The sequence below is a fragment of the Procambarus clarkii genome, chromosome 58 (assembly GCF_040958095.1).
Source record: "Procambarus clarkii isolate CNS0578487 chromosome 58, FALCON_Pclarkii_2.0, whole genome shotgun sequence".
Classification (NCBI taxonomy): Eukaryota; Metazoa; Arthropoda; class Malacostraca; order Decapoda; family Cambaridae; genus Procambarus; species Procambarus clarkii.
Genome location: NC_091207.1, coordinates 8,739,760 through 8,754,387, shown reverse-complemented (window position 1 = coordinate 8,754,387; position 14,628 = coordinate 8,739,760). Strand labels below are relative to the sequence as shown.

At 44.7% G+C, this 14,628-nt stretch overlaps 2 protein-coding genes across 2 annotated transcripts in view; one reads left to right on the top strand and one right to left on the bottom strand.

The window, feature by feature from the left end:
• Positions 1 to 2,475: 2,475 nt before the first annotated feature.
• The window catches only part of Galphai (G protein alpha i subunit), a 264,680-nt gene continuing 252,527 nt past the window's right edge, over positions 2,476 to 14,628 (top strand). The window contains exon 1 of the mRNA XM_069306519.1: positions 2,476 to 2,612. The gene's annotated coding sequence lies outside the window, so the exon portion shown is untranslated. The remainder of the gene's footprint in view (positions 2,613 to 14,628) is intronic.
• On the bottom strand, positions 6,784 to 13,992 carry LOC123768046 (uncharacterized). The gene is made up of 2 exons (XM_045758306.2): positions 13,772 to 13,992; positions 6,784 to 8,215 (listed from the first exon to the last, which is right to left on the bottom strand). The coding sequence occupies exons 1-2, from the start codon at positions 13,990 to 13,992 to the stop codon at positions 6,784 to 6,786; spliced, it is 1,653 nt and encodes a 550-aa protein (XP_045614262.2).

Genomic DNA, 14,628 nt, shown 5'->3' with positions numbered 1-14,628 from the left:
CCTTAAGTTCTCAAAATGTTCCACACCTCAAGTTCTCAAAAAGTTCTATACCTTAAGTTCTCAAAATGTTCTACACCTCAAATTCTCAAAATGTTCTACACCTCAAGTTCTCAAAATGTTCTACGCCTCAAGTTCTCACAATGTTCTACACCTCAAGTTCTCAAAATGTTCTACACCTCAAGTTCTCAAAATGTTCTACACCACAAGTTCTCAAAATGTTCTATACCTCAAGTTCTCAAAATGTTCTATACCTCAAGTTCTCAAAATGTTCTACGCCTCAAGTTCTCAAAATGTTCTACACCTCAAGTTCTCAAAATGTTCTACGCCTCAAGTTCTCAAAATGTTCTACACCTCAAGTTCTCAAAATATTCTACGCCTCAAGTTCTCAAAGTGTTCTACACCTCAAGTTCTCAAAATGTTCTACGCCTCAAGTTCTCAAAATGTTCTACACCTCAAGTTCTCAAAATGTTCTACGCCTCAAGTTCTCAAAATGTTCTACACCTCAAGTTCTCAAAATGTTCTACGCCTCAAGTTCTCAAAATGTTCTACACCTCAAGTTCTTAAAATGTTCTACACCTCAAGTTCTCAAAATGTTCTACACCTCAAGTTCTCAAAATGTTCTACGCCTCAAGTTCTCACAATGTTCTACACCTCAAGTTCTCAAAATGTTCTACACCTCAAGTTCTCAAAATGTTCTACACCTCAAGTTCTCAAAATGTTATATACCTTAAGTTCTCAAAATGTTCTACACCTCAAGTTCTCAAAATGTTCTATACCTTAAGTTCTCAAAATGTTCTATACCTTAAGTTCTCAAAATGTTCTACACCTCAAGTTCTCAAAATGTTCTATGCCTTAAGTTCTCAAAATGTTCTATACCTTAAGTTCTCAAAATGTTCCACACCTCAAGTTCTCAAAAAGTTCTATACCTTAAGTTCTCAAAATGTTCTACACCTCAAGTTCTCAAAATGTTCTATACCTTAAGTTCTCAAAATGTTCTACACCTCAAGTTCTCAAAATGTTCTATACCTTAAGTTCTCAAAATGTTCTACACCTCAAGTTCTCAAAATGTTCTATACCTTAAGTTCTCAAAATGTTCTACACCTCAAGTTCTCAAAATGTTCTACACCCCAAGTTCTCAAAATGTTCTATGCCTTAAGTTCTCAAAATGTTCTATACCTTAAGTTCTCAAAATGTTCTACACCTCAAGTTCTCACAATGTTCTACACCTCAAGTTCTCAAAATGTTCTACACCTCAAGTTCTCAAAATGTTCTACACCTCAAGTTCTCAAAATGTTATATACCTTAAGTTCTCAAAATGTTCTACACCTCAAGTTCTCAAAATGTTCTATACCTTAAGTTCTCAAAATGTTCTACACCTGAAGTTCTCAAAATGTTCTACACCTCAAGTTCTCAAAATGTTCTACACCTCAAGTTCTCAAAATGTTATATACCTTAAGTTCTCAAAATGTTCTACACCTCAAGTTCTCAAAATGTTCTATACCTTAAGTTCTCAAAATGTTCTACACCTCAAGTTCTCAAAATGTTCTACACCTCAAGTTCTCAAAATGTTCTACACCTCAAGTTCTCAAAATGTTATATACCTTAAGTTCTCAAAATGTTCTACACCTCAAGTTCTCAAAATGTTCTATACCTTAAGTTCTCAAAATGTTCTACACCTGAAGTTCTCAAAATGTTCTACACCTCTTTAATGTTCACATATTATCATACGCCATATTCATCAAAATATTTAAATAGGTTGGAGTTTTAATCTCTTATATATTATAACTATACAATGGCAATATTTGGTTGTAATTATATATTTAATTTACTTTAAGGACAAATTATGACAACAAGAAAATTATACATTTGTGTTTAAGTCCGTAGTCTCTATGATGAGTTGTTATTGATGTCATGAATTGGTATTTATTTGTTATTTATGATGATGAAAACATCATTAGAACACAAAATGTCGCGCCAAACACAAAGCTGCAAGTTGCAAAAACACAATTTTCCGCAAGTTGTAACATACGGAAAATTGTGAGAGGTTGTGTGTGTTTACATGGGGATGTGTGGCGTCCTGGCGCCAGCATGGTCTTGTTTACCCCACGTGACCTGATGTAGCCAATCAGAGGCGTCCTGGCGCCAGCGTGGTCTTGTTTACCCCACGTGACCTGATGTAGCCAATCAGAGGCGTCCTGGCGCCAGCGTGGTCTTGTTTACCCCACGTGACCTGATGTAGCCAATCAGAGGCGTCCTGGCGCCAGCATGGTCTTGTTTACCCCACGTGACCTGATGTAGCCAATCAGAGGCGTCCTGGCGCCAGCGTGGTCTTGTTTACCCCACGTGACCTGATGTAGCCAATCAGAGGCGTCCTGGTGCCAGCGTGGTCTTGTTTACCCCACGTGACTTGATGTAGCCAATCAAAGGCGTCGCGTGGCAGTGCCCTCTTGTCTGATTTGTTGCCAGTGGGCCGTCAGTGCGTGTTAGAGAGTGAGCAGGGGCGGTGTCGCGCGCTCTCCGGTCCTCCTCAGGATTCCTGTAGTGTCCGGAGCGGCTTGCTGTGATCGGAAGCGCTGACCATTCCGCTATTTCTGGCGACGCTGAATTATTCCGTGAGTAACTTTGTTGATGATGTCTCAATGTGCCAACCTGTCCGCCTAATAGAACGTCGCATTTTGACGTACACTCCACCTGAGGTCAAATATTATCATTGTTGACAATGGTAGCGGCTCGCGAAAGTGACTTAAGGTCCCGTTTTCTGTTTTGGGACCTCTGGTAGGTTAGGATAAGGGCACATGAGTACGACGGTTCGTTGATATTGGGAAACCTTAGGAGGAAAGCACCTTAGGAAACCTTTGTACAGTCGGATTCGTTCTCGACTCACACTCGAGAATTTCGGGTTCGATTCCCGGGCGGGTCGGAAATGGTTGAGCGCGTTTCCTGTCACCTAATGCACCTGTTCACCTAGCAGTACCCCAGGAGTTAACTTGTTATGGGGTTGCGTCCTGGGGGGGGGGGACATAGATATAAGCCTAAAATGTTCTGTGTATCGGGCTGCCTGTCCCCGACACAACGATCAATTATTAATTATCTTATACCAGCCCATTTCGTAGCATCTGGAGATGTCTTCAAGATGCCAACATTGTTTTTTTTCCGAAAATTAATTGCTAAGCCTATTTCTGGTATTGTCTTAATAACTATAAACATTTATATATATATATATATATATATATATATATATATATATATATATATATATATATATATATATATATATATATATATATATATACACACAAGAAGGTACATTGGGATTGTGAGGATACATAGTATAGTAATTACATTCTTATAAAGCCACTAGTACGCGCAGCGTTTCGGGCAGTGAAGAAACATGATTAAAACAGGTCCACAGCCACCTTATAGGCCTGGTGGATTTTCTCACGGTTAAAATGGTGTTTGAAGTTATATTTAATTCTTCACTCCCCCGACACTTCCCATGTTCTATGGCTAATTTCACTGATCGACATTTTTAAATGTCGTTCATGATGACCAAGAACCGTGACTGTCTGTAAATAAATTCCTTATTTTTTAATTTCCTGCTGCCAGCTTCATTTTGGGAAGCGGCAGGGGTCTCGTGGCATAGTCGGCTACGTCCTCGACTCGCAATCTAGAATCTTGGGTTCGATTTCCCGAGGCGGGTCGAGTGAGTGAAGGTAGGGAGGGGTTGAGAGCCCGCCTTCAGGGCAGAATATGTTACAAGATACTCTCAGTGTGTTGACTATGTGTCTCACACCATGACACATACACACGTGGCTCAGGTGTGGACTATGTGTCTCACACCATGACACATACACACGTGGCTCAGTGTGTTGACTATGTGTCTCACACCATGACACACACACGTGGCTCAGTGTGTTGACTATGTGTCTCACACCATGACACATACACACGTGACTCAGGTGTGGACTATGTGTCTCACACCATGACACATACACACGTGACTCAGGTGTGGACTGTGTCTCACACCATGACACATACACACGTGGCTCAGGTGTGGATTATGTGTCTCACACCATGACACATACACACGTGGCTCAGTGTGTGGACTATGTGTCTCACACCATGACACATACACACGTGGCTCAGTGTGTTGACTATGTGTCTCACACCATGACACATACACACGTGGCTCAGTGTGTGGACTATGTGTCTCACACCATGACACATACACACGTGGCTCAGTGTGTTGACTATGTGTCTCACACCATGACACATACACACGTGGCTCAGTGTGTTGACTATGTGTCTCACACCATGACACATACACACGTGACTCAGGTGTGGACTGTGTCTCACACCATGACACATACACACGTGGCTCAGGTGTGGACTGTGTCTCACACCATGACACATACACACGTGGCTCAGTGTGTGGATTATGTGTCTCACACCATGACACATACACACGTGGCTCAGTGTGTGGACTATGTGTCTCACACCATGACACATACACACGTGGCTCAGTGTGTGGATTATGTGTCTCACACCATGACACATACACACGTGGCTCAGTGTGTTGACTATGTGTCTCACACCATGACACATACACACGTGACTCAGGTGTGGACTGTGTGTCTCACACCATGACACATACACACGTGGCTCAGTGTGTTGACTATGTGTCTCACACCATGACACATACACACGTGGCTCAGTGTGTTGACTATGTGTCTCACACCATGACACATACACACGTGGCTCAGGTGTGGACTGTGTGTCTCACACCATGACACATACACACGTGGCTCAGTGTGTTGACTATGTGTCTCACACCATGACACATACACACGTGGCTCAGTGTGTTGACTATGTGTCTCACACCATGACACATACACACGTGGCTCAGGTGTGGACTGTGTGTCTCACACCATGACACATACACACGTGGCTCAGGTGTGTGGACTATGTGTCTCACACCATGACACATACACACGTGGCTCAGGTGTGTGGACTATGTGTCACGCACCATGACACACACACGTGGCTCAGGTGTAGACTGTGTCTCACACCATGACACATACACACGTGGCTCAGGTGTAGACTGTGTCTCACACCATAACACATACACACGTGACTCAGGTGTGGATTATGTGTCTCACACCATGACACATACACACGTGGCTCAGGTGTGGACTGTGTCTCACACCATGACACATACACACGTGACTCAGGTGTAGACTGTGTCTCACACCATGACACATACACACGTGACTCAGGTGTAGACTGTGTCTCACACCATGACACATACACACGTGACTCAGGTGTGGACTATGTGTCTCGCCCCATGACACATACACACGTGGCTCAGGTGTAGACTGTGTCTCACACCATGACACATACACACGTGACTCAGGTGTGGACTATGTCTCGCCCCATGACACATACACACGTGACTCAGGTGTAGACTGTGTCTCACACCATGACACATACACACGTGACTCAGGTGTGGATTATGTGTCTCGCCCCATGACACATACACACGTGACTCAGGTGTGGACTGTGTCTCACACCATGACACATACACACGTGGCTCAGGTGTAGACTGTGTCTCACACCATGACACATACACACGTGGCTCAGGTGTAGACTGTGTCTCACACCATGACACATACACACGTGACTCAGTGTGTTGACTATGTGTCTCGCCCCATGACACATACACACGTGACTCAGGTGTGGACTGTGTCTCACACCATGACACATACACACGTGACTCAGGTGTAGACTGTGTCTCACACCATGACACATACACACGTGACTCAGGTGTGGCCTATGTGTCTCGCCCCATGACACATACACACGTGACTCAGGTGTGGACTATGTGTCTCGCCCCATGACACATACACACGTGACTCAGGTGTAGACTGTGTCTCACACCATGACACATACACACGTGACTCAGGTGTGGACTGTGTCTCACACCATGACACATACACACGTGACTCAGGTGTAGACTATGTGTCTCGCCCCATGACACATACGCCATAAAACACATTATTAATAAATGAGGAAAAGGAAAAATGATTAAAACAAACAATTATCATTTAATGTATTTCTTTAAAACATACGAAAGTATTATACGAAAAGTTTGACGAAAATAATGTTCCAAGTATATATAACAAATACCATATATCAGTTGATATCAACAAAGTGTTCCAGTGTTATAAGGCCACAGTGTTAATAGTCTCGTAATAGGGGCCTCGTAGCCTGGTGGATAGCGCGCAGGACTCGTAATTCTGTGGCGCGGGTTCGATTCCCGCACGAGGCAGAAACAAATGGGCAAAGTTTCTTTCATCCTGAATGCCCCTGTTACCTAGCAGTAAATAGGTACCTGGGAGTTAGTCAGTTGTCACGGGCTGCTTCCTGGGGGTGGAGGCCTGGTCGAGGACCGGGCCGCGGGGACACTAAAGCCCCGAAATCATCTCAAGATAACCTCAAGATAGTTAATTGAAGGGTTATCAAAACTAGAGAGAGAGATTTAAGCTCATTGATCCACGACACAGTTTACCAGAAAGATGCACTTCGTATACAATTATTAATAAAGAGTTTCAGGTTATAACAAGAGAGGAACTCAGATATCATTCCATACAAAGGTAAATATATTCACTAAATTTATCCCATAGTCTTTATCCGGAGGCCTGGTCGACGACCGGGCCGCGGGGACACTAAGCCCCGGAAGCACCTCAAGGTAGCCTCAAGGTAGGTAGTCCACATACAACCATTTTAGTACGCTGGTCTACTGTGAAATAATACCGCTAGATAATGCCACCACTCTGGCACTGTGAACGGTGTAGGCACGCTGGCACTGTGGAATGGTGTAGGCACGCTGGCACTGTGGAATGGTGTAGGCACTCTGGCACTGTGGAATGGTGTAGGCACGCTGGCACTGTGGAATGGTGTAGGCACGCTAGCACTGTGGAATGGTGTAGGCACGCTGGCACTGTGGAATGGTATAGGCACGCTGGCACTGTGGAATGGTGTAGGCACGCTGGCACTGTGGAATGGTGTAGGCACGCTGGCACTGTGGAATGGTATAGGCACGCTGGCACTGTGGAATGGTGTAGGCACGCTGGCACTGTGGAATGGTGTAGGCACGCTGGCACTGTGGAATGGTGTAGGCACGCTGGCACTGTGGAATGGTGTAGGCACGCTGGCACTGTGGAATGGTATAGGCACTCTGGCACTGTGGAATGGTGTAGGCACGCTGGCACTGTGGAATGGTGTAGGCACGCTGGCACTGTGGAATGGTGTAGGCACGCTGGCACTGTGGAATGGTGTAGGCACGCTGGCACTGTGGAATGGTGTAGGCACGCTGGCACTGTGGAATGGTGTAGGCACGCTGGCACTTTGGAATGGTGTAGGCACGCTGGCACTGTGGAATGGTGTAGGCACGCTGGCACTGTGGGATGGTGTAGGCACGCTGGCACTGTGGAATGGTGTAGGCACGCTGGCACTGTGGAATGGTGTAGGCACGCTGGCACTGTGGAATGGTGTAGGCACGCTGGCACTGTGGAACGGTGTAGGCACGCTGGCACTGTGGAATGGTGTGGGCACGCTGGCACTGTGGAATGGTGTAGGCACGCTGGCACTGTGGAACGGTGTAGGCACGCTGGCACTGTGGAATGGTGTGGGCACGCTGGCACTGTGGAATGGTGTAGGCACGCTGGCCCTGTGGGATGGTGTAGGCACGCTGGCACTGTGGAATGGTGTAGGCACGCTGGCACTGTGGAATGGTGTAGGCACGCTGGCACTGTGGAATGGTGTAGGCACGCTGGCACTGTGGAATGGTGTACGCACGCTGGCACTGTGGAATGGTGTAGGCACGCTGGCACTGTGGAATGGTGTAGGCACGCTGGCACTGTGGAATGGTGTAGGCACGCTGGCACTGTGGAATGGTGTAGGCACGCTGGCACTGTGGAATGGTGTACGCACGCTGGCACTGTGGAATGGTGTAGGCACGCTGGCACTGTGGAATGGTGTAGGCACGTTGGCACTGTGGAATGGTGTAGGCACGCTGGCACTGTGGAATGGTGTAGGCACGCTGGCACTGTGGAATGATGTAGGCACTCTGGCACTGTGGAATGGTGTAGGCACGCTGGCACTGTGGAATGGTGTAGGCACGCTGGCACTGTGGAATGGTGTAGGCACGCTGGCACTGTGGAATGGAATCATAAAGTAAATTCAACTAAGCAGGAGGTCTCTCAGAGCCTCATTTTTTTTTTTTTTTTGAGATATATAGAAGAGTTGTTACATTCTTGTACAGCCACTAGTACGCGTAGCGTTTCGGGCAAGTCCTTAATCCTATGGTCCCTGGAATACGATCCCCTGCCGCGAAGAATCGTTTTTTCATCCAAGTACACATTTTACTGTTGCGTTAAACAGAGGCTACAGTTAAGGAATTGCGCCCAGTCAATCCTCCCCGGCCAGGATACGAACCCATGACATAGCGCTCGCGGAACGCCAGGCGAGTGTCTTACCACTACACCACGGAGACTGTTAATAACATCTTCATCAACATCATCATAACATCTTCCAAAGCCTCACGCAGCCTAGGGCACACCAACACATCAACATACTGTACTGGTTTAATAGTGGCAGGAGATATGGAGACAAATCCTAGGGAACATCAAGGTAAATTGGGGGGCATCTTCGACAAGCCGGTGGATTCCTGCCCCCGTCGAGGCCACTAGTGGCGGCGCCTATCGGGTAAATTCAGGTAAAATTATCTTGGTGCACGACATGCCTGTTCGTCAGATGTTCCCAGTCTATTGAAGCCGGTCGGCCGAGCGGACAGCACGCTGGACTTGTAATCCTGTGGTCCCGGGTTCGATCCCGGGCGCCGGCGAGAAACAATGGGCAGAGTTTCTGGGGGGTAGAAATAGCCTAAGCTACTCTATCCCTTTGAGATGTATTTATTGCTTATCTCAATAAACATACTTGAACTTGAACTTGAATCTAAGTGTATCCCTCATGCCTGGATCTTGCCTCTATCTCTCCACCGGCTTCTCTCCACTCTACTCCCTCAACACTTACTCTCCGGGAGACATCTCCCGTCACGCAGGGTGCAGCCGCACCTCCACAGATCTCCAGTATCACCTCTTGATACTGGTAATGGCTCAAAAGGGCCACCACTTACGGGCTATTCATGCCCGTGCCATCTTTTGGGTGGCTTAATTTTCATCAATCAATCAATCATTTAGCCTCGTACTTGATTAATAATTTCCTATTAACTGATAAATTCCATTAGGAATTAATCAGTGTTAATTGATTAAGAATCCCATTAAAGTTGTATATTAGTCAAAAATGCACATTTCAAGCACAGTGTGTCGCGTGGAAAGTTGAATTAACATTTCCGAGTCATGGCATTTTAGTTTTTAAAATATTTAGCACTTGTGTTATGCCTGATACATGTTCATGCGCGCATAGGCCTTCGTGAGGTAGATTATTACATTCTCCGACCCTCTTCTTAGACCCGAGACGACCCTTACTCCGGAACGACACGCAATGGTGGGTAGTTATCTTGAGATGATTTCAGGGCTTTAGTGTACCCGCGGCCCGGTTACCAGGCCTCCACCCCCAGGAAGCAGCCCGTGACAGCTGACTAACACCCAGGTACCTATTTTACTGCTAGATAACAGGGGCATAGGGTGAAAGAAACTCTGCATATTATTTCTCGCCGGCGCCCGGGATCGAACCCGGGACCACAAGTCCAGCGTGCTGTCTGCTCGGCCGACCGGCTCCCAGTCGGCCGAGTCAAATAAACAAGTCTAAATACTCTTTATTATAGTTTACCTCATCCATAAAGTAGACTCATCTAGAGGTCGGGTACAATGGACGAGGCAGGTCATCTCAACCCGTGAGACAGGACTTGAAAACTTGCATAACAGAACTAAACGTTCTCATACAACTCAATGATTCAAATATAAATGTTGAACCAAACATGAATCTATTATTGACAAATTAACAAGGAAATAGATTATGGCTTGACTGTTTTCTGAAGACTTCCGTTGTTGTCTCGTAATCTTCATTAAAGTATTTATTTATTTATTTTATTTATATATAGAAGAGTTGTTACATTGTTGTAGAGCCACTAGTACGCGTAGCGTTCCGGGCAGGTCCCTGGAATACGATCCCCGCCGCGAAGAATCCTTGTTACAACCAAGTACACATTTTACTGTTGCGTTAAACACAGGCTACAGTTAAGGATTTGCGCCCAATAAATCCTCCCCGGCCAGGATACGAACCCAGGCCAAATCGCTCACGAAGCTTGGGGCGAGTGTGTTACCACAGCGCCACAGGGACTACACTACCAGCCTCAGTGTGCTGCTCCCGCCATACCTGGGGAGAACCCGCACTTGAAAATAATTCTATACATTTGTGTGTAGTGCAGCAGGGCGCTGGTTCTGTACGATAACTCTGTTAGATCAAAGTGGCCAAACGCCATTAATCAAATTATCAGAAAATAGCCTAGTTAACTGAAACAATCAATAACTAAAATAAATAATTACTTATATTCAATTATTTTCATGCATAAATTAGCAAGATGTAAAATTTAACGTACGTGAGTTTGGGGTTTAAACCCCGTAGTATGGCCATAGTTTCTGGTGGGAAGAAAATGGTTAGTGACATATAATTTATGTATTAATATGGTACCACTTAATACATTAAAACAGTCACAACCGCCCTGAAGAGGAACAGCTGTGCTTCACACACGTACTACAAACACAAATAATCGCCAACAGAACCTAAACACCTAACCTAACCTAAACTAACCTAACCAACCTAACCTAACCAACCTAACCTAACCTAACCTAACCTAACCTAACCTAACCAACCTAAACACCTAACCTAACCTAACCAACCTAACCTAACCTATGAATATATATGCACAATATGCTATATATACTATAATATTAATTTATATTTGAGAAAATTCCTGTTTTGAGTGAAATACATGTAAAAAGTTATGAATTCATCTGTGGGGTCGACCGCTGGATGTAATGGACTTGAGTCGAGGACGGGTTGCACGTTTTATTTTGTTTGAAGTCGCAAAGAGGAACTTCAGAGGCATTGAGTGGGACTTCAAGTAGCAGCAAATATTGAATAGACTGCAGGAGCACCTGCCTGATTCGAGGAGCCAGAGACAGATGTTGTTAGTGGTGGCCCTCAGGACGTTGAACAGAGAATTGTATGGACACCTTGATATGTATGAGGCAGTACTTGACTGTATATTGGCAAGTGACAAAATGAAAAGCGAGAAAGTTATTGAAATTGAATTTGAAATAAGTTTATTGGGGTAAAATACACACAAAGGGATGAGGTAGCTCAAGCTATTCTCACCCCGTTCAGTACATCGTGTTAATACATACATAGACACACTTCACAAGCAATAAACATATTACCGAACATTCTGAGAGATAAACATTTACATTTCCCGAGAAAGTTATGTATTTCTTGAACAACGCCACAAGGGCCGTGACGAGGATTCGAACCCACGTCCGAGATCGTCCCAGACGATCGACTGAGCTAATCCCTTGTGGATTTGTTCATTTATGCATCACGCTATTGTGATTTCTGTGAGTAGTGTATTATGTATTTGCTGGATATTTTTTTTATATGCTAGTTATTCAACCCCCCAAGCAGTGAGGAGGCAGTAGGCTGTGGGCCGAAAATTGAGCAGCAGCCTAGTGCAGTTTATTGACGAAGTCTTGATATAATATTAGTGTTGCCGGGTTGAGGCAGTCGAGGGTACTCTACTCTAATGTTATATTCTTCCTTTTAATGTGTTTTCATGTAACAAATGTTTGTTGACAACTGATTTTTGGCCTGTGTCCTGGTGAGGTTTCATATATTATATAATATAATATATGAACAAATGATGATATATATATAACAATATGAGAGAGAGAGAGAGAGAGAGAGAGAGAGAGAGAGAGGGAGAGAGAGAGAGAGAGAGAGAGAGAGAGAGACAGAGACAGAGAGACAGAGACAGAGACAGAGACAGAGACAGAGAGAGAGAGAGAGAGAGAGAGAGAGAGACACAGAGACAGAGACAGAGACAGAGAGAGAGACAGAGAGAGAGACAGAGACAGAGAGAGAGACACGGTTGCAAATTGGTTGACAGAGGTCAGCAACATCACGAAGGGGAATTAGAAGATCATCCCATAATAAGGAGTGTGAGGGGGAGTCACGGCGGCTCGACAGGGTGTGTATTCATGACCAATAGGCCAGATTGGAGCCGTTTCCCCAAATAAAGGTGACGTTGAACCCATCTCCGAGTATACAACGATTCCAGGAAGATCTTCCAATATGCACTCCTGTGTCCTTTACTGACTGACAGACGACAGCAGCAGTGTGGTTGTAGTGGTTGATCTTATTTTATCAGGGAAGTGGTTGGGGTCACTGTTCACTAGTAAGTAAAGTTCAGTATCAAGTTTATAAAATCTCTGACCCCTGATAACAACCAGTTTGCCCAAAGTATTGGAGAGTACATAACGGACAGGAAATAGAGTAGACACCAGCAGCATTAGAAGCAGAAGTGTGAACCAGATTACTACGAAGAGTGTTAGTTTGTCAAAAGGCGAGCTTTATGTCAAGAGGACGAAAGGTATTAGTAAGAGTTTTGAGTTCAGATGTAAAGGGAAGGCAGAGCACAGTGGCACTTGTGTTCGAAACCGGTTTGGAATTAAGGACATTTTGTTTAGGTTGAGAGTAGGCACAGTTGATAAAATATAAAGGGTAACCATGGCGAGAGAGACTTGTAGATAAAGGCAATTTCAGAATCAAGAAACTGAGGGTCGCTGATGCGTAGAGCGCGGAGGAAGAGAGAGACGAGGACACTTTTCTTAACAGAAGGAGGATGGTAGGAAAAGAAGTGAATGTACATGCCACTATGCATGGGTTTACGGTAGACAGAGAAAGAGAACCCGGGCACAGACCTGTGAACATGAACATCAAGAAAAGGAAGGAGGGAATTAGATTCCCACTCAACTTTGAAATGGATAGAAGGAGCCAGATTGTTAAGAGAGGCGAGGAAAGGCTGGAAAAGATTAAGGTCATGAGGCAATAAAGCAAAAATGTCATCAACATAGCGAAGCCAGAGAGAGGGACGAGTATCAATAGAAGGAAGGTGAGCGGTTTCGAAATATTCCATGTAGAGATTGGCAAGAACAGGGAAGAGAGGGATAGACATAGCCACACCGAAAGTTTCTTAGAAGTATTTATCGTTGAAAGAGAATGAGCAAGAGTCAACACACAGTCTGATGAGTTCGAGGAAAACGTCAGTGGGAAGTGGGAGAGGAAGGAGGCCCTCAGACGCCTTCTGTCTAAGGAAAGAGAGAACGTCATCGAGCGGAACATTAGTAAACAGAGTCGACATCAAGGCTAATAATTTTAGTCTCCATTTCTTCAGCCACGTTATTGTGACTCATCGTCTGCATATAGAGTGATTTAACTGTTTTATATATGGTTTCCGTTTTTATATTTTCGTTCTTTCCACAGCGCAGGAGCTGGAACTTATTTTTATTAAACATTATTATGTGACTCATTGAAAGACCCGAGTGACATCAGATTGGAGGTTTGTCGTGTCCTCTATATTGTCTATTGGCATGAAAATCCTGGTGTCATCAGCAAATGATGATACAGTGTTGTAGTTTATATTAATGTCTGTCTGATATTAGGATGAGAAAAAGTACCGGAGGAAGTACGGTACCTTGAGGGACTAAGCTTTTCACAGTAGATGATCCGGATTTTACTGTGTTGACTATTACACTCTGCGTTCTGTGTGTTAGGAAGTTGAGGATCCATCTCCCTACTTTGGCAGTAATTTCTTTTGTGCACAATAACACCATGGCCACATTTGTCGAAAGCTTTTGCAAAGTCTGTGTATATTACATCTGGGTTTTGCTTGTCTTCCACGGCACCTGAGGCCATGGAAGACACCTCTCGGAGTGTCTAGTGATCTAGCCACTGTGAGAGGCAGGAGCGCCCTGTTCTCAGCCCGTGTTGTCCAGGGTTATGTACATGTTGTGATTCCATGCGATTTGTAATCTTACTTCTTTTTCAAAGATTTTTATGATGTGTAAAGTTAGAGCTATGGGTCTATAATTTTTTACATTTGCTTTACTACCTCCTTTGTGAAGTGGAGTGATCTCTGCTGTTTTAAGTATATCAGCGATGACACCAGTATTTATGATCTGTCTCAAAACTATGTTTAGGGCCTGTGATAGTGGTGTTTTGCACTGCTTGATGAATACAGAATTTCATGAGACTTGGCCAGATGCAGAGTGCATGGGCGTGTTGTCCATGGCTACGTCCAGGTCCAGTGTATGTTCATTGATGTTCCGAAGACTCCAACAGTTTCTACAACATTAGAAGCAACGTCCGTCCATTTGCGATGAAACCTCATCCGCCTGGAAAGGTTTCACTGTCATTGCAGTATTTCTCAGGATCCAGCCCCTTGAATTTAATCTGTTTAACGGTAAGCCTATCCCGCCAAACACACACCGAAACTACCACGTTGGTACAACGCTCGAACAAGTTTTAACACCTCCTAACCAGTTATAACCA

Excerpts from the sequence above, each read along its gene's own strand:
- LOC123768046 (XM_045758306.2), bottom strand. The coding sequence starts at position 13,992 with ATGGCCTCAGGTGCCGTGGAAGACAAGCAAAACCCAGATGTAATATAC. Across the intron at positions 8,216-13,771 it reads GAAAAGCTTAGTCCCTCAAG|TGCCAGCGTGCCTACACCAT; the intron begins GTACCGTACTTC and ends TCCATTCCACAG.